The 27,816-nt window shown below is 37.9% G+C and overlaps 1 protein-coding gene across 1 annotated transcript in view; it reads left to right on the top strand.

Moving 5' to 3' along the window:
* Nucleotides 1-27,816, top strand: part of PCDH15 (protocadherin related 15) — a 952,716-nt gene that overhangs the window by 568,109 nt on the left and 356,791 nt on the right. The window contains exons 14-15 of the mRNA XM_045291300.1: nt 3,931-4,124; nt 11,986-12,118. Of these exons, the coding sequence (XP_045147235.1) occupies nt 3,931-4,124; nt 11,986-12,118 (327 nt within the window). The remainder of the gene's footprint in view (nt 1-3,930; nt 4,125-11,985; nt 12,119-27,816) is intronic.

Below are 27,816 nucleotides of genomic sequence, written 5' to 3'. Positions count from 1 at the left end.
CACATACTGTAAAATTAATATCTGCAATTCTACTCAATTATAAAGCGAGGTTTAAAAAACGCCTTGAGTTTTCAGGATGTTACATTCGCATTTCAGAGTTGAAGGCTCAGCTATCTTTCCTGTTATTGAATCACCAAAAGTTTCTTCTCAGTAATTTGGTTGCCATCTGTGCATGTTCAATTATGTTTATTTTCTACCTCACAATTTCATTCTTTGACCCTACAGTATCATTTCCTTGGGTCTAAAAACAACAACAACAAACAAGCCTAAAAAACCCTCTACTTAACTCACCTAAGCACAGATTTTATTTTTGGCCTGTTTATTTAAATGTCCTACTTAAAAAATTTTTTTTTCAGCTAGGAAATTTGCATAAATATGCTCGCTTATTGGTAGTTGACTCGCTCAGCAATTTCGGGGGTCTTTATATCAGTTTTGTTTTGTAGTACCGCTTGGTATTTATGCACTTCCCAGATAGATACCTTCTTCGGTTTAATGTCATTCAGTTGATCCTCCCTTCCAACTATGAAAATGGTAAATGAGACTGGTCACAATGCCTATACCCCTGAAGCATGCTGCATAGGATGTCTTTCTGTTGCCTTGCCATTTATCTGTAAATTCCTTTAGCCAATTTAAATCCCAGGAAGAATGTTAATGTTGAAGTCAATCTGAGCTAAATTTTAATTAAGATTTCCTGTGACATTGTGTTAAGTGATTTACTATCATCAAAATTGATATCTTCTGTGTTGCCACCAACCTTTAATTCTTTAATTTAATCTACACACAAAGGAGAATGAGTTTGTCTGGCTTAAATAGTTCTCCATAAATATGTGTCACTCATTTTGACTGTTGTTGCAAATAATTTCCTTCTCTTTTGCCTTCCGGTCTCGGCCTGTCATTTGAACACAACTCCCTGAATCATTTTACAAAAGGTCTTTCCTTCCGTCTAGCACATCTGTCTATCTCCAAATACCCAATCACAGAATGTACTGCTTTACTGCCTGTCTCTCAAATTCCATTTTATTTTCTTCTGAGCTATTTTTGCTGTGATTGCTTCTGTACATTTTTTTAAAAAATATATAGCATAATAAAAATAGAAATATATTACGCACCATCATAGCTAAGCATTTTGACATGCTTAAGGTTCCTGGTTTAGATTTCCTCAGGATAGTAGACATGGACCTTCAAAGGGACCATTGACTAACCTAGGGTCCATGGAACTGAACTCAAGTTTCAAAGGAAACCTGCGCGCTTCTTCTAGGAAGTACATCATCGTCTCTCCCACATCCCAACAGTGGTTTAAAAAAATATTATTTTAAAATAGTCATTAAAATAGTGAAGCTAAATTAAAAAAATAATAGGAAGTGTTAGTAAGAACATTTTCATAGGCTGATTTGTTAACAATTAATGCTTATTTCATTGAGTTAGCAAAATTATTATTTTTGGGGTAATTGAAGACTATTTTTATTTTCCTTTGTCCATTAGTTTTAGAATCAAATAATATGGGAAATTTGAGAATTATTTGAATGTGTGGGTCTGCATCCATTCTGACCAGGTTCCTCTCCCTCTCGATTCCAAAAGGTTATAGCAGAGTTCAGCACTGTCACCTGGAAAACAGAACACAGGGGATGCACTTTGCTATATGTGGATTTTACCAGGTCCCCTGGGTCCCTTGCCCCTGCAACAGTTGATAGAAGGGTTACCACTGCCTGTTAGCAACTGCCTGCTCCACAGTGCTCATCTCTGGCAGAGACCACCCCAACACCACCGAAGCCCCAAATGGGACCTACTGCCAAGGTCACTGTTCCACTGGGCCCAGGTGCTCAGCACTGAATGCCCAGGTCTGAAGACATACTTCCTTCAATGGTGTCAAGATCTAACTGTGGAGGTTACAGGAGGAAGAACAAGAAAAGTAGCCTGGGGAGAAGGCAGAGATGGGAGAAGAAGCAGAGGAGGGGTGAGTGGGACTTGAAGAGTTTAAAGCCCATTTGAAGGGAGAGAAGGGCAGACATATATATATACAACAGAATAAAACAACAACAAACCTTGGTGCCATCAAGTTGATTCTGCCTCAGAGACCCTGTAATTGAGCTTTGTGGATTTCTAGGAAGCAGACATAGAGGAAGAAAGGGAAGCGGAGCCAACAGTGACGTGGACGCACTCACCAACTTTATGGCTGGCAGAGTTGGACACATCCAGCACTGTAGGCAAAGTTTCCTTATAATCCTTTGGCACAGGAGCAGAGGCACAATGCCTACCCAACTGGATCCTATCAGTCTCGCCCCTGTTTTGTCTAGTCTGGTGTCCACACAGCATCCACCTCACATGATATCCTATCTTACAGAATGAACTGCGGACATTCAGTGAGCCATGCCTGTGTGTAAAATACCTGTTATGTTTCCTCCTAAGCTCCAGTTTTCTTTCTTTTATCTTAATTAAATACATGTGTATCAGAAAATCACTGACCCTTCTTAAATGAATTGAGTAATTTTTCATTTATATCTGTTTTATGGGACTACGTTTAGGAGACCAGGTGGTAAGGTGCATTAAGAGTTGGGCTGCTGACCTCAAGGTTAGCAGTTCTAAGTGTTCTGGAAGAGAAAAAGAAGTTCTCTGCTCTGGTAAAGCTTTGCAGCCTATGACATCTAACCGAGGCAGTTCCACCCTGTCCTATGTGGTCACCATAGGCGAGAATCCACGTGATGACTACGTTTCGTTTGGATATTTTTCTATACACAATGGTCTACTGTGTTTCACACACATGCTTCAGACATGTCAGGAGAGGCCAATCCCTGGAAAAAAGACATCATTCTTGGTCAAATAGAAGGGCAGCAACAAAAGAGGAGGGTCCTCAGCGAGATGGATTGACACAGCAGCTGGGACAATGGTTGCAAGCATAAGAACAGCTGTGAGAATGGCAGTGTTCTTTCTGTGGCACACAGGGTCGCTGAGTCAGAACTGACTGGAGGGCATCGAAAAACATCAGACACAGGTTTGCCCCAAACACTTAGAAACATACTCAGCATGAGCCTTACAGCTGTTTGTGTGATATAATTTCACAGGCTCCAAGTAGATGCTCCATCCCCCAAAATGAGTCCATGTGCTACATTAGCCTTGGTATGCTCCAATTGGTGTTGCCTCTGTCTGATTTTGAGTGTACTTTTTCATCCCTTATAGGTCAGTGTGAGCAAGATTATGAGTCTTTCCTACAGCCAATTATAATTAAGAAGGATGGGACAAGAGAGTCTCGAGGAGACTGGGCAGAGAAGACTATGGATTAAAAAAAAAAGTAGCAAGCGTAAACATTGCTTGTTTTATTCTTTTTCAGGTCTTAGTCTGTAGCAATAAGGGGTTATGTGCCAAGAACCAGAGGTTAGAGAGAATAAATTAGAATCCTATACTTACTGCCATCTAGTCAATGCTGACTCATAGTGACCTTATATGACCTTATAGGACCTTATAGGGTAGAACTGTTCCTGTGAGTCTCTGAGACTGTCACTTTACTAAATGAGAAAACCTCTTCTTTACCCCCCTTCTGTCAGCAGTCCAACGCTTTACGCCACCAGCGTGCCTTAAATTCCCTGTAGGGTTACTAATTTGTCTGCTAGTGCCTTCTTCTTTCCTCCTTTGTTATATTAAAATAAAGTCATTTTCAAAAAAACCAAAAACGTTTTCTTATCACCCTCATAAGAAAAGGAAAAGAAACTAAAACAAAAAAGTCACTTGTGATTGTTTCAGGATCATAACAGGGCACAGTAGCCTCAGTTCAATAAGTACACCAAAAGTGTACGTACATGCAAAAAGATCAAAAACATTTCTTCTTACATATTTATGTATTATCTCGGAGAGCAAGTTTCTTTTGTTGGGATAAAAATGACACGATAGCGAAAGGTTGTGTCCCAAGAGGATTTATGATGTGATTTTCAATTCCAGCTCACTGCAGTCGACGCCGATGAAGGGTCCAATGGGGAGATCACGTATGAAATCCTGGTCGGGGCTCAGGGAGACTTCATCATCAATAAAACAACAGGGCTTATCGCCATCGCTCCCGAGGTGGAATTGATAGTTGGACGGACCTATGCGCTCACTGTCCAAGCAGCTGATAATGCTCCTCCTGTAGAGAGAAGGTAATTTATATTAGAACCAACCCTGTCTTCTCATCACTCCCATTTAACCCCATAATTAGATTTAAGAAAACACAGCAAGCATTCTTTTATCCTCTAAACATCTAAATTAGATCAGAAAATCGGCAGGACCAGATTCTCAGGAACTGTATATTCTTATTTGGTTACATTGAGGGGGAAGGAAAGAAAGACAAGATTAATCCACACACATAAAAATTCAACTATGATTTCACAGTGGCAGAAGGATATAGGTCTCTGTGCTGGGTTGGAACTGGGAAATATGAGAGGCATGTTTCCAATGTATGAGTGCAAAGCAAGATTGCCGTCAATAAGAGGAGCCTTTGCTGCAAAGAACTCCTCCGTGTGCCTGTGACAAGTACTCTCTTTGGTTGGAAGTCACCCTTTGTGGCTGGAGACTGATTCATAGCAAACCTGTAAAAGTTCTCCCCTTCTCAGACCAGATCAATCTAGTCCTTTACCTGAGATAGTCCTTGAATTAATCTCTTCTTTATTTCCTTAATTTCAGAATGAATTTTAAGAAAATCAAATGAATGTAAACATCCTCCAGCACTTTGCCTTTAAAAGTTTGTGTCCACCATGTATTGTGGGGCTCTTTGCCTGTCACCACTCAGCCACTCCTTCAATTGTTTTTCAAAGCCACCCAATGCTGGTTTGTCTACATGTACTACTGTTTATTTAAGAAATCCATTTTTGATAGACATTTTCATTCCAACCACTGCTTCTACAAACAATGGGAAAACAAACAAGATGGCCACATGCATAATTTAGAATCTGTGCAAGTATAATGACATGGATAATTGCCAGAACTGAGATGAAAGGTATAGGCACTTACATATTTTACAGTGCCCTATCAAATTTTATTCTTTGGACCTTCTAACAATTTATAATTTCAAAGGTAAAGCCTAGGTTCTCTGGGATATTTATGAACTCAGTTAACATAGTGATTTTAGCAGAACATGTGGGACTTTTGCAGGGGAAACAAGTCCGTGACACTATTTACACTGCCCAGGGTATTGGAGATAATCCTGTGTTTCTGAGTGATCCGTGATCACATGCCATACGGTAGATAAACCGTCATCCAAAGCAGGCAAGAAACTCAAGGGCCATATTAGGGGGATTTTAGCAGAGTCTAGGAAGATATTTGAACTTTGTCCAGTCAATGAAAATAACTATTTGAAAAAGGATTTTAAATTTCCACCAGAATTCCTTGCATTTGCTTAAATCAATACTAATAATTGTAATGATATGGATAAAGGTATTCTTTTAAACATTTGAACTTTCTGTAAAATGCCTTAATATTAATCAATTTGTTTTTACTATACATTTTTTAAATCAAAGATTGTTTGTTTTTATATAGGTCTGAATTGCAAATGCATATATATTATGATTTACATGTTTTATTAGGTTATTGATTATTTAATGAATGAAATGTTATTGCACGCTCCTTGCTCAATTTTAGTTGGTAAGTCATATCAAAAATTTTCCTTAATAGATGAAAAAAACTAGGAGGCAAAAGACATTTATAGAGGTCTAAATACAGGCATGTACATTTGTAAATATATTTGTATATAGTGATAGGGAAACAGATCTATGTACATATATTTATATGTTAATATTAAGGTAACAGATGGACATTGGGCCTCTACTCAAGTACTCCCTCAATGCAAGAACACTTTGTTCTAATAACTCAGCATGCTGTAATGCTCACCTTCCCGACACAATCACTGAAGACAAAATGGGAGCATAAACAAATGTGGTGAAGAAAGCTGCTGGTGCCCGGCTATCAAAAGATAGATCATCTGGGATCTTACAGGCTTGAAGATAAACAAGCGGCCATCTAGCTGAGAAGCAACAAAGACCACATGAAAGAAGCACTCCAACCTCTGTGATCATGAGGTATTGAGGGTCATGAAAGACCCAGAACAAAAAAAATCATATAAATATGAATGAGGGGGAGTGTGGTGTGGAGATCCAAAGCCCAACTGTAGACAAGTGGACATCCTCTTACAGAAGGGTCACAAGGAGGAGACGAGCAAGTCAGGATGCAGTATAGCACTAACAAAACATACAACTTTTCTCTGGTTCTTTAACGCTTCCTCCCCCAAAACTATATGATCCCAATTCTACCTTACAAATCCAGCTAGACCAGAGCATGTACAGTGGTACAAATAGGAACTCACAACATAGGGAATTCTGGGCAGATAACCCCTCACAACCAATAATGAGAGTAGTGATACTAGGAGGGAAAGGGGAAGGTGGAGGAAGGAAGGGGGAAAAAAATCACAATAATTCATCTATAACTCCGTGTCCATGGGGATGGACAACAGAAAAATGGGTGAAGGGAGACAGCAGTCAGTATAAGACATGAAAATAAATAAGTAATTTTTAATTAAAAAAAAAAAAGAATTTTCCTTGATAGACAGATGCCCATGATTATCTTTATAATAATAGGTTCTTTACTCACATAAAAGTTCATTCAACTGTAGGAAGCAAAGCATCTGAGTTTAAAAGTCTAAGTGTTATGAGCTTAATTGACCTAAATTTATGGTACTCCTAGGGAGTGGCTTGGGTTCTAAAAGATCCCTTTACAATGTTTGGACAAACATCAAGTGGAACCTGAGAGAATAAAATATCTTCATTCTACCTGCTGAGATAATGGCATGGTTTCTGTAGGATAATGCCATTTGACATTTTCCAGTGGGAAATTAAACCTTCAAATATAGTTGATGAATGAGCTGAAAGTAGTGATACTTTGCTTGCAGTATTTCTTTGGGAGGAAAACAGTTTTTGAGCATTATCAATATGACAGTGTAGATTCTGATGGCTATGCATTTTATGCATTGGCCTGGCTTGTAACAGTGCCAGGTAAACCTAAGTAAATAACAACAAAAATTACAGGATCAACCCCTACCTTGAGGTTCGCAGTCGCACCAACCTAGTGCACCCTCTCTCTCTCTAGTAATACACATGCATGTGTATATAATATGGATACACACTACAGGTCTTCCAAGTTATTGGAGAAAGATGTATTATATTTTCATTTTGTTTTCCACAAACCTTGGTAAACATATGTATATACTATAAATCTACTATAGATTTAGAAGCATATATACTATAGATGAAGTATATATATCATATCGAGAATTATATATATATATGTTCTTGCGAATATCCATTAATTTTTAATTCCATATTTCCACAGACTTATAAACTTTGAAATCCTGTGTGTGTATTTCAAAGACTGTGGGAAAAGGAATTAAAAGCTAATGGAATTTGCCAAGAACTTTATAAAGTCCTGTAGTATCTAAATATATGGATATGAACATACAAAGGTATGTCAACAATATTGCTATAAAATTATAACAACCTTAATTAAATAAAGATATCCAAATGTGAAGGTAATTTTAGTTCACCTCAGTCTACACCTTTCTGAAAGTGTCTTTTAATAAATCTTCTCTGAAAGATTCTGTGCCCTTCTTTCATGGCAGGTCAAAATGGCCGTTTTGGTATCCTCAAAGAAGCAAACTGTATTGCTTTGCAATGTTCTTTGATCTTGGGGCCAGGGGGCGGGTGGCGCAGGGGGGAAGGTAAAGTCCCTGTGAAATTCTTGGATCACAGCCCCTGAAAGAATGGGGAAAATGTCCTCATCGCAACTTTTCAGGACTTTTTCTCATTGTTGGGGTTTGCAATGTCCTCAACGCTTCTTAATTAATAAGCCTTTATGATCACCTTTTTTTCCTTAAAATAAACCAAACTATCTGATTACCCTTTTTGGGATTCAAGAAATAATTCTCAAATGCCTGTCTGAACTGACATCTCTGCTTTGAATTCATCTTTGAGGTGCTCCTGAGCTCCTTAAAATGTGTGCTCTAACTAAAGACTGGTTTTCTTTCTTTTGGGGGGTGGGGGGGGCAGTATTTCTGTGAACTTGTTGCGAAGCTTCAATGATTTGGAAAGAGGGTTGCTTGAGCTTTATTTAAAAACTGATATTAAGCTAACCTCAAATTAATTTGTTTTCCATAAGATTTACCAAACTCACCCTGGACCGCCCAACATTCCTCTCCTCTGAAAAAAAACAAAAACAAAAACAAGCTACCATTAAGTGGACTCCCTTCCGAGGCTACAAATCTTGATGAAAGTAGACAGTTTCATCTTCGGTCTTGGAGGAGCTGGTGGGTGTAAACCGCCACATTTGGGCAACAGTCTAATCCTCATCTAATGCCACCACCAAGTATCCCTAATAGGATTTTGAGAAGCATTTTAGTGACAGAGCTTGTCTGCTGCCACTCACTAATTGCAGACATATTTAAACTCATTTTGCTTGTCATACATCCATGATGTATGAACTGGAACCAGCAGCATGTTTTTCAATTTATTAAATATAGCATTTAAAGAAAATTACCCCCCAAAAGGAAAATTACATAAAATATCTAACATTCATTAAGAAGTGATGGGGTGCTAATCTTTTATTAATATAACCAAAGTGTACTGAACTCCCACAAATCTAAATCTCTTAGCAGTAAAACTACAGGATCTTTTTTCTCATATGGAGTTTGGGGTCAGCCTAGGCATGCAGTAGTAGATAAATATGAGGAGGCTGCAAATTATCATGGAAAATAACATTAAAGGATACTGAAAAAAATTCCATGAACATTTTGAAGCCTTCTCTTGCGTTTGCTCAAGTAGAAGAATTCTCTCTCTTCCCAGGAATATGTGTGGATGAGGCTGTCCAGTGTTCTTTAAACTCAAAGATTATTTGAGAAAAGCTTTATGATTTTATTTTTAGAATTGGAGATTTATTTGCCACAAGCTGGCTAAATTAGAAAAGTAAAAATTATATTATACAGATGCTCAGTTTTATGCATTAAGAACTAGCTATAAAATATAAATACAAAATGCTCACATAAAAAGTTATTATTTATCTAATGACTTCTCTGGTTTATTATGTGCTTAACTGATTGATGCTGTTGAATCACTACTATTTATTACTGCACGAACGCTATCATTTTGTTGTTAATGCTATCGGTATTCAATGTTAGCAAAGCTAACTCTGACATAGTGCTGATATCAGGGATAAAATGAAGATAACATTTCAAAAGGGTAGTAACCTTCAAGGAGGTTGGTACTTATTTAAACACATTGTAGGCAAGTGCTAGGATGCTAAGAATGGAAAATGCAACACTTTGAAAAATTACCTCCCCCAAATTACCCTAGTATCCAGATCCTCAAAAAAGAAATTAATTAGTAGCCTTGGCATCTGAATTTTGGAGGCAAAAGGCAGAGGTAGAAACGGGAAAGGGCAGATGAAGGAGACAGCCATGTTGGGACACAATTGTTCTCTGTCTCTCCCTTGTGTGTAGATCACTTGGGGATAGTATTTTAATGTTTATTATCTGTAGCAAATATTAAAATATCTCATGGAAGTTAGAGGTCCTAGTTGTAGGGTTGCAGGTTGAAATCGTTTTTATTTTGGTTCTTTAACATGGAAACGTAGTCAAAGGGGAAGGATACTGAAATACACAAAGTGTAATTGCTTTAATATATGCTAGAATTTAATGACCCACAAAAGATGTAAAGACATCACCAAGTATTCCAGAACCAAGACACTAAAGATTCTCAAAAGCCGAAAGGGCCTAACTGATTCAAAGGCAGCTTTGAACTTGGAGTAAAGATGTGATTGGGGTCAAGAACCATTAAGCAGCAGTGGAACTTGTGCCTCCAGGGTTATTGAAAAGAGCTTTCGGGCAGCGTGTAGAGGAATCCCCTGGGTCCATTTCAAATGCAGATGAATTTCTCTATGTGACTTTCCACACCAGCTTCTGATGCAGCGCCTTTCAAAATCTAGGGTCATTAAGTAAAATTTTATAAGTCTTGGGAAAATACAGATTCTGCAATTCTTCCCTAAGATATTCTAAGCCATGTTTTCAACAATTTTAATATTAGAAGCAAATCACAAGATCCTTTGCCATGTAGAGCCCTGGTAGGTTCCAATGTTAATGTTTGGTTTTCTAAAGAATTTGGCTAAAGCACAGTGTCTACCTACTGTTAAGTTCAGATTTCCAAGGTAGGAGGACTCCATTTCACTCAATTTCCATGTTCCTACAACATGGCAAATGAAACTTTTTTTAATGCATATTAATTTTCTACCTTCATTTTTTCTCATCATGTTTTTCTTTTACTTCTAGCCACTGTAAAATCAGACCCTGTAAATGTTTGTGAAATATTTCACCATCTATTTTAATATACTTAACATTCAGTTGTTAAAAATAAGCAAAAAATCATTTAGATTGTGATTAAATTTACTGACAAATTTCAATAATAAATTGATTAAAAAAATGAGATGGAAGGTTTTCAGATATTTTAGTTGATTACAAATGTTTGTTGTTATTAGATGCCATCACGTCTATTCTGATGCTCAGCAACCCCATGAGACATGGTCTGACTGGTTCAATGGTTGTCTTGGCAACAACCCTTATAGACGCAGATCCATAGATCTCCTTAATGGGTATTAATTGATGAGGCTAAGTGATTTTAATTTGAAATCAGATTATTTGAGCATAGCCCTGCAACAAATGAGGTATAAAATTCTTTAAATTCAGTGTAATTTATAGAGATGATCAATATTATTTAAGTATAAACTGCCTACTGAGGACATACTCTAGAAAAAGCTTAGATTAATATATAGTATAAGGTGATGAGCTATACAATCAATTCTCAGTGCCCATATTTTGTATATCTCTCATAATTTTTCAAAAATAGAATGTATCAGTGTAATAATAACAGAAAAATAGCTTGATGATTACATCTTTCCTTAAGGCTATTTAATAAAAATGTCAGTAAATTTAATCACAATCTAAACTCTGATGAGTTTAAGAAACTACTCATCCCCAAATAAAAAATATTCCAGTGTGAATAAAAGTGTTGCTTGTGTTAGGAACATGTTCAAGCACACAATTCAGGATGTGGTAGTGTATATAAAGCATTATATGTATATGAGTGCTATAGGGCTGAGATTTTAGTTATGTAAATCCCCAAGTTTTATGAATATATTTTAATTAGTTTTTAAAATATATATGTAAACCTTGAGCTTGTTTCTTCACCTTTCATTGCATTAAGAAATCGCCAGATTCAGAGATATCCAACAATGTGATATGTCAATAAAAATGCTTTTTTTCCTACAATAACAGTCCCTTTTGAAAAAAAATCATTGTTAATGAGCTACTTAAAATAAATCTCCCTTCAACTTCTCCATATTATGCTTTCTTATAGAGACATTTAAATCCACACATTTAGTTGTTCTTGTAACTATTTCACATAAGGGTTCTTTTATGATCCGGACTTCTGGCACAGGCTGACACCAGCCCTTTGACATTAGCAACAGAACCCAGCTCGGATACTGCTTTGCGTGTTATTTTCATCAGTACTCCCTCTACTGGTTTAATAGGAAAAGTCCTCCAAGGCAGCTCAGATCACCAAATGTTTGTCGAATGCCTTTATTTTGCTATTAGAGAAGCATTAAAATAGAGTCGGAAGTCAAGACAAGTTGATGTATTAACTTTCCTTGAGAAGCTTTCCTTTCCAATTTCTCCTCTCCACCTCAGTAAGGAGAATAAACAGATATTCCTGTCAAGTTCTTTCCTTTGACTAAGAAACTTTTATAGAGAACATGATTTTTAACGGTAGCTTTTTGTTTTCTCTCTTTCACTCTGAATTATTTTTATTATGTTCTATAAAGATTTGAAATGTCTTCTCTCATAAACCCAACAACCGGGTCCTGAATGTAGTCTGTTGTTAAGTGTCCTACAGATTTTAACCCATCTTGTCTGCTTCTCTTTCTCTGCAGGCACTCCATCTGCACTGTGTACATTGAAGTGCTTCCTCCAAATAATCAGAGTCCTCCCCGTTTCCCACAGCTGATGTATAGCCTTGAAATTAGTGAAGCCATGAGGATTGGTGCTGTTTTATTAAATCTACAGGTATGCCTCTTAATATATATAGATAGATAGATAGATACATATACATATATATGAAATTCTATCTCGGCATCCTTGAAGACTACAGACTTGGTATTTGTTTCGGAGAGAGAGAAATCTGCGTGCCTGCTTACACTCCAGCGAGTGAAAATTCCATCTAGAGAGGAAAGCCTGGGTACTATGGATGGAGTGTTTCACAGCTAATCTAGTCTATTGATTGCCACCATTGAAGGACTAATGTTTGGCTGGCAGGGATTAGCTGCAATCATTACAGGAAAGAATGAAAGGATTGGACACATGCACTTGAATATTTTCCTCTTTGCATCCAAAGAGTCTGCAGCTGAGTGTCATTGTCCTCTTGGGTTCCTTTGAACCCAAGGTTTATTTGAGCTGCAGTGTTATGAAGGGGAAATAGCCTCAGATGGAAAGACCAAGGATAGGCATCCCAATTCTGAAACCACCTCTACTGTGCCTGCAGCTTATAATTGCTGTTTCTCCTCATTCTGTCAGATGACGAGTATAACATTTAATGGATAGTACCATTTGTAGCTTAGATTCATGGACATATAAGTTACCTGCAAACTGATAGCTTGGGCAGGTGGTTTAACTAACTGTATAGATAACTTCAAGTTGTTCTACTTATAGTGTCAATAACTGCCACTTGCTGTGAAAATTAGTTAGCACCATACATTGAACTATGATTTTGCCTGTGGATATAAAGAAAAAAGAGAAGGAATTGCTACTGTGAGAATTCTGAATTAGAATGTAGGATTGGTAGGATTCAGAATATATTTTATGAAAAGTTTAACTGTCACTGAGCTAGGAAAACACCCCAGCATCCGTTCTTACCATCCGATAAGGTAGTACAGGCACAGTGGCATTTCACTCACCTCGCTTGCTATCAGACAGAAGCATTAGAAGGTCTAGTTAGGCTAAAATGTAACACCTGTTAATTTGATCACTTTTCTGACCCATTTAAGATTATTCTAGTTTTTAACATTTTCTGCTTTCTTTTTGATTGAGGCTTTTGTCTCTTTTAATCTATAGCTCAGTATGGTTTCCTATATATGAAATTCAGGGTGGGTCAATACATAGAGACAGTAACTGGATAAATGGGATGGCAGGGGAAGTTGGAGGGAAATGGGGAGCTAATAATAACGAGTACAAGAACAAAGAAAATGTTGTAAACGTGATTGTGTTGTTGATTGCGTAAGTTTAAAAAAGAGGATTGAACTATTGAATTGTATGTGATGTGAATTTAATGTCACTGAAACTGGTAAAACATTTTTCACTTTATTTATTGACACCTCTGAACTCAAATTCTGATAATGTCAAAGTGAGGATTGTATAGACTGTTCATATTCAGAAAAGTATAATAATAATCAGCATAGATTCCTCATTTACAGACGTGGAACATGAGCCCCATAAACATCAAGTGATTCCAACAACCAGTTAATTTAATCCAATTAATTTAAAAAACAAAGGTCCTTCCACTTGCTTCCCCTAATATCATATGGTGGTCTTAATTTTGATTGGCTGTGCCAGATATTTTTGGTGTCTTTGCTTAGTATATGTATTGTACGTTTGCTCACTTGACTAGACAGAACTTGGTTTTGTTGTCCATTTAGTATTAAGGTCTGTGGCCAAAAAATTATATGGATTTGGAGGCATTAAAAGTAAGGGAATGTTGAGCATTTTTATTGAAAAATATATCAGGACGTATGAAAATAAATTCTACATATTTTCACGAGAGAGACAACCTATGAAATTACTACAATGATGAAAATGGAAAACCAATATACAAATTTATTTTTAAATGAAAATCTCTTTATTTACATGGTTTTCATTCATTAAAGCAAAATGAAAGGAAAATACAAGAAGAGAAAGAAAATGAAATCCTAGATTAGAAAGTTGAGGGCCAGAAATTTAAATTTTTTTAACATCTAAATATTCTTTGTTCCATTATGTATTACATTTTCATGTACAGAATAATTTTACTTTGTGGGACAATGGAGGTATAATTTCAATAAATCTCACAAAGATCTAGGAATCATGTTATGGGAGAATAATTCTACCTGTGAGTTACAGATGAAAAGGAGTTGGCCTTTTTATATCTCAAATATCTCCGGTACAAAGGCTGAATATATACCTGACCTGACATTTCCATTCACTCTGTCCTTCTGGTGGAAGTTAGAGAAAAGGTTCAAATTGTAGTGACAGTCTCTATGAGAAAGAATTAGGATCGTTTCCTAAAGGCATTCACGATAAGACACCAACCATCCACTGTTCACGATCAACTGAGATTGAATTTGAACCGGTGACCTACATTTTTAAAGCTTCCACCAAATTACTCTCCCAGAGGTATCAGAAGAGTGTGCATCAGAAGTACTGCAGGCAGCATGCAGCTTCTTCATCCTCATCCTGCTCACAGATGTCCCATTAACCACTGTACACTTATTGCTCAACATAGAGAAATAGAGATCGGAAAGACATTTATTTAAAAATTAGATGACTGGGCTGCAAGCAATCTGTTTTGACTGATCTCAAAGGAGTTTGTTTGCAGACAGCAGTCCTTGCCACCGCACCCTGCCCCGCAGTTCTCTTTCTAGTCAAAAGTTGTTTGAGGGGGCTGGGATTGTATTCAGTATATTAATGATCCCCACCCCACCCCAAATGTTGAATTGACAGAGTATGAAGATGTTACTATGAAATCCGCTACTCAGGGGGGAACTGGCAAGCTCCAAACCCTTTGGTTTCTTAGGGTCCAGAGATATGCCTGGCTCACACATAGGCACACAGCCTCAGAGTCACTTAAAGCAGAGTCATTTCAAAAGAAAGGAAGTGGGTCCCCCTTGTGAGTTTAGAAGGCCCACCTTAAGCATAGGTCAGATATGCATAGCTCCCAGAAAGTTGGAGTGAGGACGCTGTCTAGGGGGACACTCCTGGTTTTTAGATGGTACTTTCAAATGGAAGGGGGGGGGGGTGTTTGCTGCACTGCAGGTGGTCAGGCAACTTTTTAATTAGTTATTCAGTCTGTCCTTGGGTCTCATGCATCCTTTCTTTCAGGTTTATCTGACTGCTGCTTTGGGTCGGTATATCTTAGATTGTTTCAGAATTATTTCCGAGTGTTGTCCATGTCAGGATTTTCACTAAGGTCTGGTTTCAAGGTGAAGATGTTTGCCAAGCAGTCCTCCTGGTGTTTGTTTTTCTGTGTATTCCCTTATTCCCTTAGCAGGCAGGGCAGAAGCCCCTGTCTGTCCCTGTCAGTTAATCATAGCTCACTTTCTCCAAACTCTTATGCTGGCTGGGGTCACTATAAAGCAGCTTTTCCTTTCTGAATCTGGCACAAAAGTGAATTTATATCTAGTCTGGCCTCTCAGTAAAACTTCTTTAATGGAGTGCTACCATCAGATTCAACCAGGGTCCTGAGAGATAATTATGCACATTGCTTCCCAACTCCATGTGCAGCAACATCACAGCAGTAGCTTCAAATTCGTCTGGGAGAATGTGTGTAACATAAATGAGCAAACATGGGGAATCAGTACACCAACGTGGGTACCCACATGCACTCAATAGTCTGTCGTTAAACATTTACTGGGAAACAACCGAGGATTAAGACATTTCCTCAAGTTGAAGTAAGAAAAATGTGTTGACTGACAGTTTCTTCCATCTTTGTCCCTTTGCAATTTTGATCAATTTTCCTCACACTAAAGGTGAGTAAATGATAAGAAATGAGACTGTGAGTTGTGTCAAAAACAGCAAGTTTTAGATTTGTATCACTTTCTTTTTAAATCATTTTATTGGGGGCTTATACAACTCATCACAATCCATACATACATCCAGTGTGTCAATCATATTTGTACATTTTTTGCCATCATTATTTTCAAAACATTTGCTTTCTACTTGAGCCCTTGGTATCAGTTCCTCATTTTTCCCCTCCCTCCCTGCACCCCCCTCTCTCATGAACCCTTGATAATTTATAAATTATTATTATTTTGTCATATCTTACACTATCTAACGTCTCCCTTCACCTACTTTTCTGTTGTCTTTTCCCAGGGGAGGGGGTTATATGTGGATCCTTGAAATCAGTTCCACCTTTCCACCTCACCCTCCCTCAACCCTCCCGGTACCACCACTCTCACCACAGGTCCTGAAGGGATCATCTGCCCTGATTCCCTGTATTTCCAGCTCTGATCTGTACCAGTGTACATCCTCTGGTCTAGCCAGATTTGTAAGGTAGAATTGCGATTATGATATTGGGGTGGTGGGAGGAAGCATTTAGGAACTAGAGGAAAATTGTGTGTTTCATCATTGCTGCACTGCACCCTGACTGGCTCGTTTCCTCCGCACGACCCTTCCATAAGGGGTTGTCCAGTTGCCTACAGATGGGTCTTGGGTCCCCAATCTGTACTCCCCCTCATTCACAATGCTATGATTTTTTTGTTCTTTGATGCCTGATGCCTGATGCTTTGGACACCTCATGATCACACAGGCTTATGTGCTTCTTCCATGTGGGCTTTGTTCTTCTGAGCTCACTGGCTGCTTCTTTACCTTCAAGCCTTTAAAACTCCAGACACTATATCTTTTGATAGCTGGCCACCATCAGCTTTCTTTACCACTTTTGTTTATATGAGCACTAGTTCATTCTAAATTATCCTTACCCATGGATCATGTTATTTGACCCCACCCTCATCACTATTTGCATAGTTCTCCATTCTTGAACATAAAGTGAAACCTTATGTCATCAATCATCATACATCATCATCATTATAATCATCACTTTCTTCATAAAATAGTATCTAAGTTTAATATTATGTTTATTGCTGATAGGATAACCATTTAAGTTCTTTATTTACTGTATTAGTAAGGACAGCTACCTTATATTGTGTAAATGTGCACACAAGCACACATTTAAATTTTAAGTAATTTAAAAGTGAATAAATGTATTTGTTAGCCATACAACATGTCCATTACAGATGAGCTCCTGATTCATTCTTCATCATTTTCTGTGAATTTCAGAGTAATAAAGCAACCCTTACCTAGGACAAAGTTGTTCTCAGCATAAAGAGACAAAATACCATACATTGGCTTATTTTGCATATCCCAGGATAGCAAAGGACACTCTATTCCACCACCTGCCCCTACACCCTCTGTGTTAGACAGGGTTCTCTACAGAAACAAAACCAGGAAACTTATGTGTCCTGGGGATAGATATAGATATAGATATAGATATAGATATAGATGATATAGATATCCTGGGAAGATAGATAGATCGATAATAGATATATAGTAATCTCTCTCTATATATATAGATAGAGAGAGAGACATACAACATAAAAAAATAAATAGCTAATTAGTTCACAGAGCAGTACAAGTGGCTCAGTTTAACTCACTTCCATGAGACAGTTAAGACACTGGCAGTCCTTCAACTCACCAGGGCTCCTTGGTGCAAGTCAAGGAAGCAGACAGTCTTCTGTAAGGCAATAGAGGGAATACAGCCAAAGGCAGCCAACAGTAGGGCAGGTCACCAACAGTCAGCCAGATGACAGGGTCCAACAGTCCCCAGCTCAAGTGATGTATACACCAGCAGTGTGGCGAAGCAGGTCTCAAAGGAACCTCAAACTATAGTGACACAGCCCACGGGTTGGGTATCCCAGAGGTAGTGTAGCTCGCAAATAGAGGCTGAGAACTAGCTAAGGTAACAGCACACTGGTCTGATGATCAGAGAACAAGAGACAGAACGGTGAGACTCGCCAAGCATTTGTATCTATGCCCTTCAATTACACTGCAACCTAATTAACCCCACATGTGTTTATTGGCCAGATTGGCACAATAATCCTATGTGTCACACACCCCAAAAATACAAGTCACATGGGCTAACCATAGGATGGATGTAGAATGCATCTATACATCTGCAGGTGGCACACAGAAATGCCTTGAATAAGTATGAGTCACTTTTGATATATAATTCCCTTTCCAAGATAGCAATTTCAAAAACATTATTCTTCACTTTCTAGCATAATTTTACATCTCTACTGCATCAAATAACAGCTTCCTCACTACCCCTCTTTCTCTTTGAGGCACTTCAATTTTGTTTCTTTTGCTACAGTACAGTTCACTTTTTGCTGCTTCAAGATGCAACCCCCACTTTTCATTCTGTGCCCTTTGCAAGTCAGCACTCGTTGTGCTGCATTCTATCTCCACTCAAAAGCCCAGGCGAAAGAAAAGCCCTTATCCAGAACCTGGCTGATCATTTTACTGAGAACAACGTTCACTATAAGGAGCATGAGGATGGGACATAGGGAAAAGAGGGGATGAGACTAAAATGCAAATTAGGTCTTTGTCTTTTCCCAGATAGAATGCATGTAACAGCTGTTCCTATTTCACTGATCAAAAGAATTCATATGACTCAAAATATTGTTATAAACTCGCTGCCATCAAGACCAATATGATGCATAGTGATCCTACAGAACTGCCTCTCTGTGTTTCTGAACCTGTAAATCTTGATGGCATATGTAACTTTATCCTTCTCCTCCACATGTGGTATTTTCACATAGTCAAATGGAACCACAGGTCACAAGGCCAAGCTTGATATCAGTGGGACAGGGCTATTTGTCCAATTTTACACAGAAAGACATTGCCAATGACAGAGACATTTTGAATGACAGTGTACTTTAATACAGATCATTTTGCTCAGTTAACAAAATAAAATAAAAGAACTATACAATTATGATTACAATTTTACAATGGGGAGATTAAGTCATCAGGGAAGAACCAAAGAAAAGCTCTGTTACACCTGGTCACAAAAGTGGTGTAAGGAGCTCTCCCGTGATTATTCGTGAGAGAGCTGTTGCTCACTTCAGTTCTTCCAGAGCTTTTGTTGCTTATGTTCAGTCTCATCTGCTAGCTACATAGTATAGCTATTATTCCTTCCCTGATGCTTTTATTAGTTTAAAATTTATTTCATTGTATATTACAATAGATTTTGACTTAGAACAATTTTTCTAATATCAATATAGGAAGCCTAAATTTCTTATTGTAATGATTTGCATTACTATACTATTTCTTATCCACTAACTTTAAACTGATTTTGTTTGGGGATGTAAGAAGTATCTCTTGGAGAATGCATATAAAATATTTTTACAAAAATCCTTCTCTTACTCATTGACTTTTGATTGGAAAGTTTAATCCATTTACTTTAAACAAACGTAGTTACCCATGAAGACAGCCTGTCAGTTTGCTATTTGTTCTTTGTGGGTGTTATATCTTTTATGTCTCTTATTCCTCTAAGAGTGCCATCATTTGTGTTTAGTTGTATTTTTTTTTCCTGTAGTGAATCATTTTGCTTCTATTCTCCTTCACTTATTTGGGTAATTTTTAGATATTTTCTTCTGGGCTGCCTAAAAGTCACAGTCCTCACAATTGGACCATTAGACAGCATCATGATAAACAGAGAAGAGATCGAAGTTGTTAAGGACTTTATCTCATTGGATTCATAGTCAAGGCTCAAGGAAGCAGCAGGCCAGAAGTCAAAAGACTTATTACACTGGGAATATATGCTGCACACGATCTCGAAAGTATTGTAGAGTCGTGTGTCACCATGAAGACTGAGGTGATCCTCTCTCAAGCTCTGGTATTTTCTCTCAGCTCATATGCATGTGAAAGTTGGACAATGAATAAGGGAGACACGAGATGAATTGATGCATTTGAATTATGATGTTGGTGAAGAATATTGAAAGTATCTTGAACTGCCAGAAGGATAATCAAGTATGTCTTCGATGAATTACAGCCAGAATGTTTATAGGAAGTGTGATTGTCTGGGTACTTTAGAGACACAAATCCACAGAAACACATGTATAAGAGAGGATTTTATGTAAAGGTTAAGTGCTCATCAAGAAAACATCCCAACCCAGTGATGCCCAAGCCCACAAGTCCAACATTAACTCATATGTCCGACACCAATCCACAAAGTCCTCCTCCATCTCACAAAACACATGCAGTGATGCTGACTGCAGGAGGAAAGCGGAGTCAGTGACGGTGTAAGCATCTCAGCACTGGCAGGGGTCTCCACACAGCTGCTCCAGCACCCAGGGCTGCATCTGGTTAGGTCCATGTGGCTTCTCCCTGGGGATGGCTTGCAGGAAGTGCGCTTTGCCAGCTGAAGCAGGGAACTGGCTAAGGCAGCTGCACCCTGGTCTGACCATTACAAAGCAAGAGACAGAGAACTTGAAAGGCAAGGCCATTTATCTCTCCACCCTTCAATTAACCCCAACTGTGTTTATCAGCCAGGTTGGCACAAAAAAACGTTTAACTAACTCAGGAACCAAAGATGGCAAGAATTCATCTTACCTACCTTGAGCGTGTTATATGGAGAGACCAGTCATGGAAAAGGACATTATGTAAAGTCAAAGAGCAGTTAAAAAGAGACCCTTGATGAGATGGATTGACAGTGGTTTCAACAAGAGTATCAAACATAACAAGTGTGAGGGTGGCATAGGACTCGGCAGTATATTGTTCTGTTGTTCCAGGGTTATTGTGAGTTGGAATTGATTAAAAGATACCTAACAACATGAGCTAAGAAGTCAATTAATAATAACTTATTATTATCGATTGATAATATTGTAAACACTGAATTTTAACTGAATGCTGCTATAAACCAGAATTATGCTAAGCATTTATAATCATTATTATTTTTAATACTCCCAATTAGGCAATAAAGTGATTTTTCTGATATTAAACAGAAACCATTTCAGTTAAGAATCCAACTCAAATTATACTATATTCTTTAAATTAAAATACCTCTTGAAATGAATCATAACAAATTATAGATAGTCTTGAGAAGAACGAGAATTCCAGAAAACTTAATTGGACTTACGTGGAGCCTGTACCATCACTGTGAGTTGGAACTGACTGGATAGCAGAGAGTTAGGTTTGTGTGGGACTTGTAAGTGGATTGGTAGACAGTTGCATGAACAGAACAATAGACTACTGAATGGTTGTGTGTCAGGGTGGTATCCTCTCACCATACTTATTCAATCTGTATGAGGAGCAAATCATCAGAGTAGCTAGATTATATGAAGGAGAATGTGGTATCTGGCTTGGAGGAAGGCTTGTTAACGACCTGGAATATGCAGATGATGTAATTTTCCTTGCTGAAAGTGAGGCGGCCTTTTGAAAAACTTGGTGATGAGATCAAGGATTACTCAATATAAGGAAAGCCCAAATCTTCACAACTGAACCAATAGGCAACATCGTAATAAATAGAGAAAAGGTTAAAGTTGTCAAGGGTTTCTTCTTTTTGGATCCACAATCACTACTAATGAAAGCAGCAGTTGAAACATCAAACGACTCTTTGTATTGGTAAGTCTGCTATCTGAGACCTCTTTAAAGTGTTGGCAAACAAGGGTACTACATTGAAGACTGAGGTGTGCCTGACCTCATTCATGGTATTTTCAATCACCTCATATGCATGTGACAGTTGGACATTGAATAAGGATCACCAAAAATCAATTGATGTATTTAAAGTGCTGAATCAGAATATAAAAGGTACCACAGGCGGCTAAAAGTATAAAACAAATCAGTCTTGGAAGTATGGCCAGAGTATTCCTTAGAGGAAAGGGTAGCAAGACTTCATTGCATGTATTTTGGACGTGTTATTTGAAGAGGCCAGCCCCCGGAGAAGGACACCATGCTTGCTAAAATACAGAAGCATCTAAAAAGAGGAGAAACCTCATAAAAAGATGGATTGGCACAGTGGCCGCAACAACAGGCTTAAATGTAACAACAATTGTGAGGTTACAGGACTGAGCAGTGTTTTAATCTATTGTATATATGGTTGTTTCATTCAGAACCCACACCATGGCCCCTAACACACACTCACACAGGTTTAACTATGGTGCTATGGTATCTTTTATAAGGACTGAGGGTTAATTACTGTAACCTCTTCAACTATGTAATATATTGCCTTTGTACTAATGTGCAATCCTGTTAATAGTGGATTATATCTAACCTCAAGGTAATTTTTTTCTAATATCTACTTTCCCTCATCAAGTTTATTTTTTATGGTTGATTCTTAACAGGAATGAAAGAAACAGTATTGTACAGATGATGCCTATATTTATTAGATAATCATAACGATTGTTTGAACTTCTGGTTCTACCTCGAGGTGTGCTGAGGGAGTCTGGCAGTTTGATCCTCTTTCCTTTTACTGTTTTCTTGGGTGTTTAGTTTTGTTTCTTGCTAGAAACTTCAGTAGTCGCTAAACCAACTCATTTTTAAGTGAAACCACAAATAGCAAAAGAGAATATTGAAAGGTTTGAAGTAAACCCCGAAATTGAACATTGCCACCTCTGATTAGCTCAGAAACTTTAAGGCATTTTACCAATGAATGACCGGAGCATGAGCGGAAGAGTGCTTCCTCAGTGTATGCCATGTACTCTCTTTTGATGTATACATATCATTTCAATTAATTGTGGGATTTAACCGATTTGCCTCAAAGAATTATTTTTTTCTTGATAAAAAATCCCTGCTGCTATGATCTGACTACAGAATTGATCAATTTACAGAACAGTTTGAATTAAATGCAAACTGGCATGTTACATATCCCTATGCATTAACAGGTCATTTCAGAGATGTGATTTGTTTCTCTGACATTGTTAAAATGTTCTACAAGTTTTGAGGTTTCTCCTTATCTCTCTTTCTTTTTAGTTTATATTTTGATTAATTTTTCTAATAAAATGGAATATAATTTTTGCCCAGTAGATGATACAGGAGTTTCATGATTCATGATTGCCTCACAGCTGGTGCAGGTATAGCCTGCATGAATCATAGACCTCTCATGTAGAATTTATAATATAGGGTTCATTTTGAATATTTCATTTGAAGATTTGACCTTTTGCCATCAAAGAAGATTTTCTTTTTGCATTCTGATTCTTTAATGTGTTGTTGTGTAGATAAATAGGGATGACAGTATGAAAAGATAACTATTTCCTTTTCATTTTTATAATGTGTGATTCATTCTATTTAGTAGGCTACCATCATTTTGATAACTGTGGGGCATAGAGTCTCATTAATGTTGCTCCTTATTGTCAGTACATGGGGTAGAAGTACCCATATGTTCTCATCTTTCTCTTCAGTGGATATCACATGTCTCTTTCATCATTAACATTACTTCAAAAGAATAAGGTCATTTGGGGTATAGATAGAAAGTTGGAATGTAGTTGACATCGACATTAGCTACCTGCTTCCAGGATTTAATTAATATTTTATTTCATATTTATGCCCATATGAGGAAACTTAAAATTATTTTTGAGAAAAAGCAACATTAAAAAGTAATACAATATGACCATGAACGATTTGTAGCCCCTTTCTATGTGAATAACAGTGACAGACAGATATGTCATTTGCGATATCAATGCCTTGCAATGATAAGCATCTGCTCCTTGAAAGTAGTATCTGACCTGTAGTCTGGTTTTTCTCCTTAAAGAAGATGTTCTGATGTGGTAATGTTGCACACACTTTGATCTCTTGACACAATATTATCTTGGGATGATTTTGTATTTCTATGAATATAAATCTGTGAAATGTGAGTATAGTCTTATTTTTAGTGTATTTCTCTCCTTATATGTGTATCTTCCTCATCCCAAAGAATAACTGAGCTCTGTGTAATCTTACATAAACATCATTACATTCAGAAGCAGAGAGCCAGAGAGGTGGAAGGTGGGATTGAAAAAGAAAAACCCTACCTCTGACACATCGTAAAAAGTTTACTTTCCTTGTTTTTTCCCCTCTGAAGTCTTGTAAGAAGGTTAATAAATAAATATATAGGTTAATAAATAGAAATATGAGTCTTTGCCACGGAAAAGATATGGACTATGACTTTACAATTCACTTTCCTAACTAATGAAGCTAGGAATGATTTCTGCAGCTCATTTACATGCCAGCCAAAAAGGATGTGGGAGTGCATAGAAAATGGTAAAACATTATCTTATTTTCCCTTGTATTAGTCTGCGTACATTAGAGAAACAAATCCACAGAAACTCATGTATAAGAGAGAGTTTTATATAAAAGTTAAGTGCACATCAAGAAAACACCCCAACCCAGTGCTGCCCAAACTCACAAGTCCAACATTAACCCATATGGCCAACACCAATCCACAAAGTCCTCCTCCATCTCACAAAACACACACATTGACACCGACTACAGGAGGAAAGCTGAATCAGTGAATGTGTAAGCATCTCAGCGCTGGCAGGGGTCTCCACACGGCTACTCCAGCACCCAGGGCTGCATCAGGGTAGGTCCATGTAGCTTCTCCTCAGGGATGTCTTGCAGGAAGTGAGCCTTGCTAACTGAAGCAGGGAACTGACTAAGGCAGCTGCACCCTGGTCCGACCATCACAAAGCAAGAGACCAGACAACTTGAAAGGCGAGGCTCACTGAGCCATTTATCTCTCCGCCCTTCAATTAACCCCACATGTGTTTATTGGCCAGGTTCGCACAATAAACTAACTACCTCATCCCTCAGGAAGAGAACTGACATCACAGAAAACTTGCTAAGATACAAGGAACAAAGTCATGCTTGGAATCTTTTTAAAAAAATAATTAAGGACTTTAATAAGATAAAACAATCTTTTCTGATATCACTGACCTTAGAACCAAAGTGCCATGTCTAGTTGGACAGAAGAACACAGGATGATTCTCTGTTTGTATTGAGGCTAGAGGTAGGGGCCAGCTATCAAGAGCAACTTTGTTTGATCACTTTCCCGGCTCCATATTTTCTTCCAAAATTTGCCTGATCACAGCTACAGCATACCACAAACCCATCTCCCCATCTACTTGCACCTGTACTCATATCCTTGGATTATATTTCTGTAATTAAATATGAACACTTTTTAAAAAATGAAAAAGTAGCATTCCTCGTTCCTATCTAAACTATTTCAGTGCTTCTCACAGTCTTTGTAATGAGGCATGAAGTTTTATTATTACTGTTTTTGTTGCTGGTGGTGGTACACATGATTGAGTTGGAAACAACTCAGATAGACAACAGAATGGAACATTCCCAGCCCTATTCCATCCTCAAAATCATTGCTATGTTTGCGCAAATTTTTGCAGTCATTACATCAATTAATCTCCTTGAGACTCTCTTTTCTCATCAACTCTCTACTATATCGAGCAGGGTGTATTTTTTCCAACACCATGCCTTTCTAATAACAAGGTCAATTAAGGGTACCAGAGTCTCTGCTGTAACTATTACTCCTCGCTGAAATTCTTCTGAGCGGTTTGCTTGTTCTTCTGGTAGCTCCTGGTATATTTAATAGTCTCCACCAGCACCATAATTCAATTGTCTTCATTCCTTGTTAGTCTTCCTCATTCACTGTCCAGTTTTCTCATGCATTTGAAACAGTCCCTGGCTTGGGTCAGACAGACCTTAGTCCTCAGAGTGAAATATTTGCTCGTTAACACTTCAAAGAGGTCTTTTGTACTCTGCCAGGTTATGGTATTGATGTTGGTGCCTTGTGTGTTGTGATGCTAGAAACTATAACAACAACAGTAAACAACTAGTGGGGAAAAAAACAAAAAAAAAAACCCATACAAGCCCAGGTATGCTTTTTGGTCATTGTCGTTTATTTGCCTTTTTTACTATTAAAAACAACACATATAAAATCAATTTCTCAATTTTCTCTAACATTTTCAAAATACTTTCTCTCAATTTACTTTCTCATCAGGATCCACAATAAATACTCAGTAAATGGCAACCTCCTCATTCCAAAAATTCTCAGGCCAAGAGCTGTGTGATCATTTCTGGCCATTTCAGTCCCTATCACTCTCATTTTCATTCAATGAACATTTCTGTTGACCTCAAACGATTTCTGGCATCTCACCACTTTTGTCTAACTCTCCCTGCTTTCACCCCGATTCCAGCTGCAATCACCTCTGGTTTAGATTAATGCAGTCATTTCCTCTTGAACTTCATTTCTGCTCCAGTAGTCTATTAGTAACATAACACAGTCATTCTTGAAAATTCTACTTAAGATAGGTTTATTCATTTTTTTTTAAAAAAAGCCTCCACTATCATTCCAAATCATTCAGAACAAACAATGTCCTTCTGAGACTTGCCAAACCCAATCTGCTTTCCTTCCTCTCACTGATCACAGTCCTGCTCCATGAACCCCCTTGCATACTGAGCACAGTCCTGCTCCATGAACCCCCTTGCATACTGAGCACAGTCCTGCTCCATGAACTCCCTTGCATACTGAGCGCAGTCCTGCTCCATGAACTCCCTTGCATACTGAGCACAGTCCTGCTCCATGAACTCCCTTGCATACTGAGCACAGTCCTGCTCCATGAACTCCCTTGCATACTGAGCACAGTCCTGCTCCATGAACCCCCTTGCATACTGAGCACAGTCCTGCTCCATGAACCCCCTTGCATACTGAGCACAGTCCTGCTCCATGAACCCCCTTGCAAACGGAGCACAGTCCTGCCTCAGGATCTTTGCACCTGACAGCCTCCCACCTGAAAAGCTTTTTCCATGACTGCAGGTTTCTGCGTGGGTTCCCTTTTAGCAAAGTGATCATATCTGAACACAGTATGGAAAGGAAAATGATCCCTACTTTCCATAATCCTCCCACTTTTTTTACCCTGTTTACTTTTTACTCTATATGAATTCTTGCATATTTGTTTTTTGGCCACATATCAATGGCAAGTATTTGTTTTATACACTATTATATCCCTAGTAACTAAAATTGTGCCTGGAATGTAATTGGTACTCAGAAAATACCTTTAAATGTCTAATGAATATGACATCAAAAGAGGCTAGAACCAGCATTCGACAGAGTCTGGTTATTTGTTGTTCTATTTGTATCAATCTACCCAGTAGATGTGTTAAGAAGCCCTGTGAATCTTAACTATCCAACCCTCTGTAATATGAAGTTAAAGATTATGACAACAATCTTGTTATTTGACCAACTCTAATGAGTGGATAGAATGTCTTGATGGAAATACACACTCTATTGAGTATAAATATTTCTTAGAACAAGAATGTGATTTTTAAGACTATATGAAATGGAAATAGAACAAATTTCAGGAAGATTCTTTTTAACATTTAACAGATGTATTTTATTTTTCTAACAATTACATGGCTCTAAAATTATTTACTGTTTTAGTTTTAGTATCCTAGTTTAGTATCATAGTGGCATACATTTTAGTACCGTGATACCGTGAGGTGGAGGTGGGTTAATGCAGAATAGAGTATAATAGAGCAGGAGTTACTTAGAATGTTCATAAAGGAAACTAGTGCTCTTCCTTTGATAAACTGTATAAGGAGCCTTGGTAACTGCCCTATTACATTAGTTTTAATGATTCTTCTCATTTTGGATAAATCCCTGCATATGATCAATTGTTAAGGAATGTGAAGTGACATTTTAAGGTCCCAAATTTCCTGAATTATTTCTCTGTGGCAGTTCTCACAACTGTTGTGCTGAACCAGAAATAAAACTTGTGACCTCTCCCTTCACCCACTTTTCTGTTGTCCGTCCCCCAGGGAGGAGGTCACATATAGTTCCTTGTAATTGGTTCCCTCTTTCCAACCCATTTTCCCTCTACCCTCCCAGTATCACCACTCACACCACTGGTCCTGCAGGGATTATCCTCCCTGGATGCCCTGTATTTCCAGTTCCTATCTGTACCAGTGTACATCCTCTG

Source organism: Echinops telfairi, unplaced genomic scaffold (assembly GCF_000313985.2).
Source record: "Echinops telfairi isolate 266 unplaced genomic scaffold, ASM31398v2 ScPeMD7_70;HRSCAF=299, whole genome shotgun sequence".
Classification (NCBI taxonomy): Eukaryota; Metazoa; Chordata; class Mammalia; order Afrosoricida; family Tenrecidae; genus Echinops; species Echinops telfairi.
Note: the sequence above shows the minus strand (reverse complement) of the source record. Positions and strands in the feature narration are given on the sequence as shown.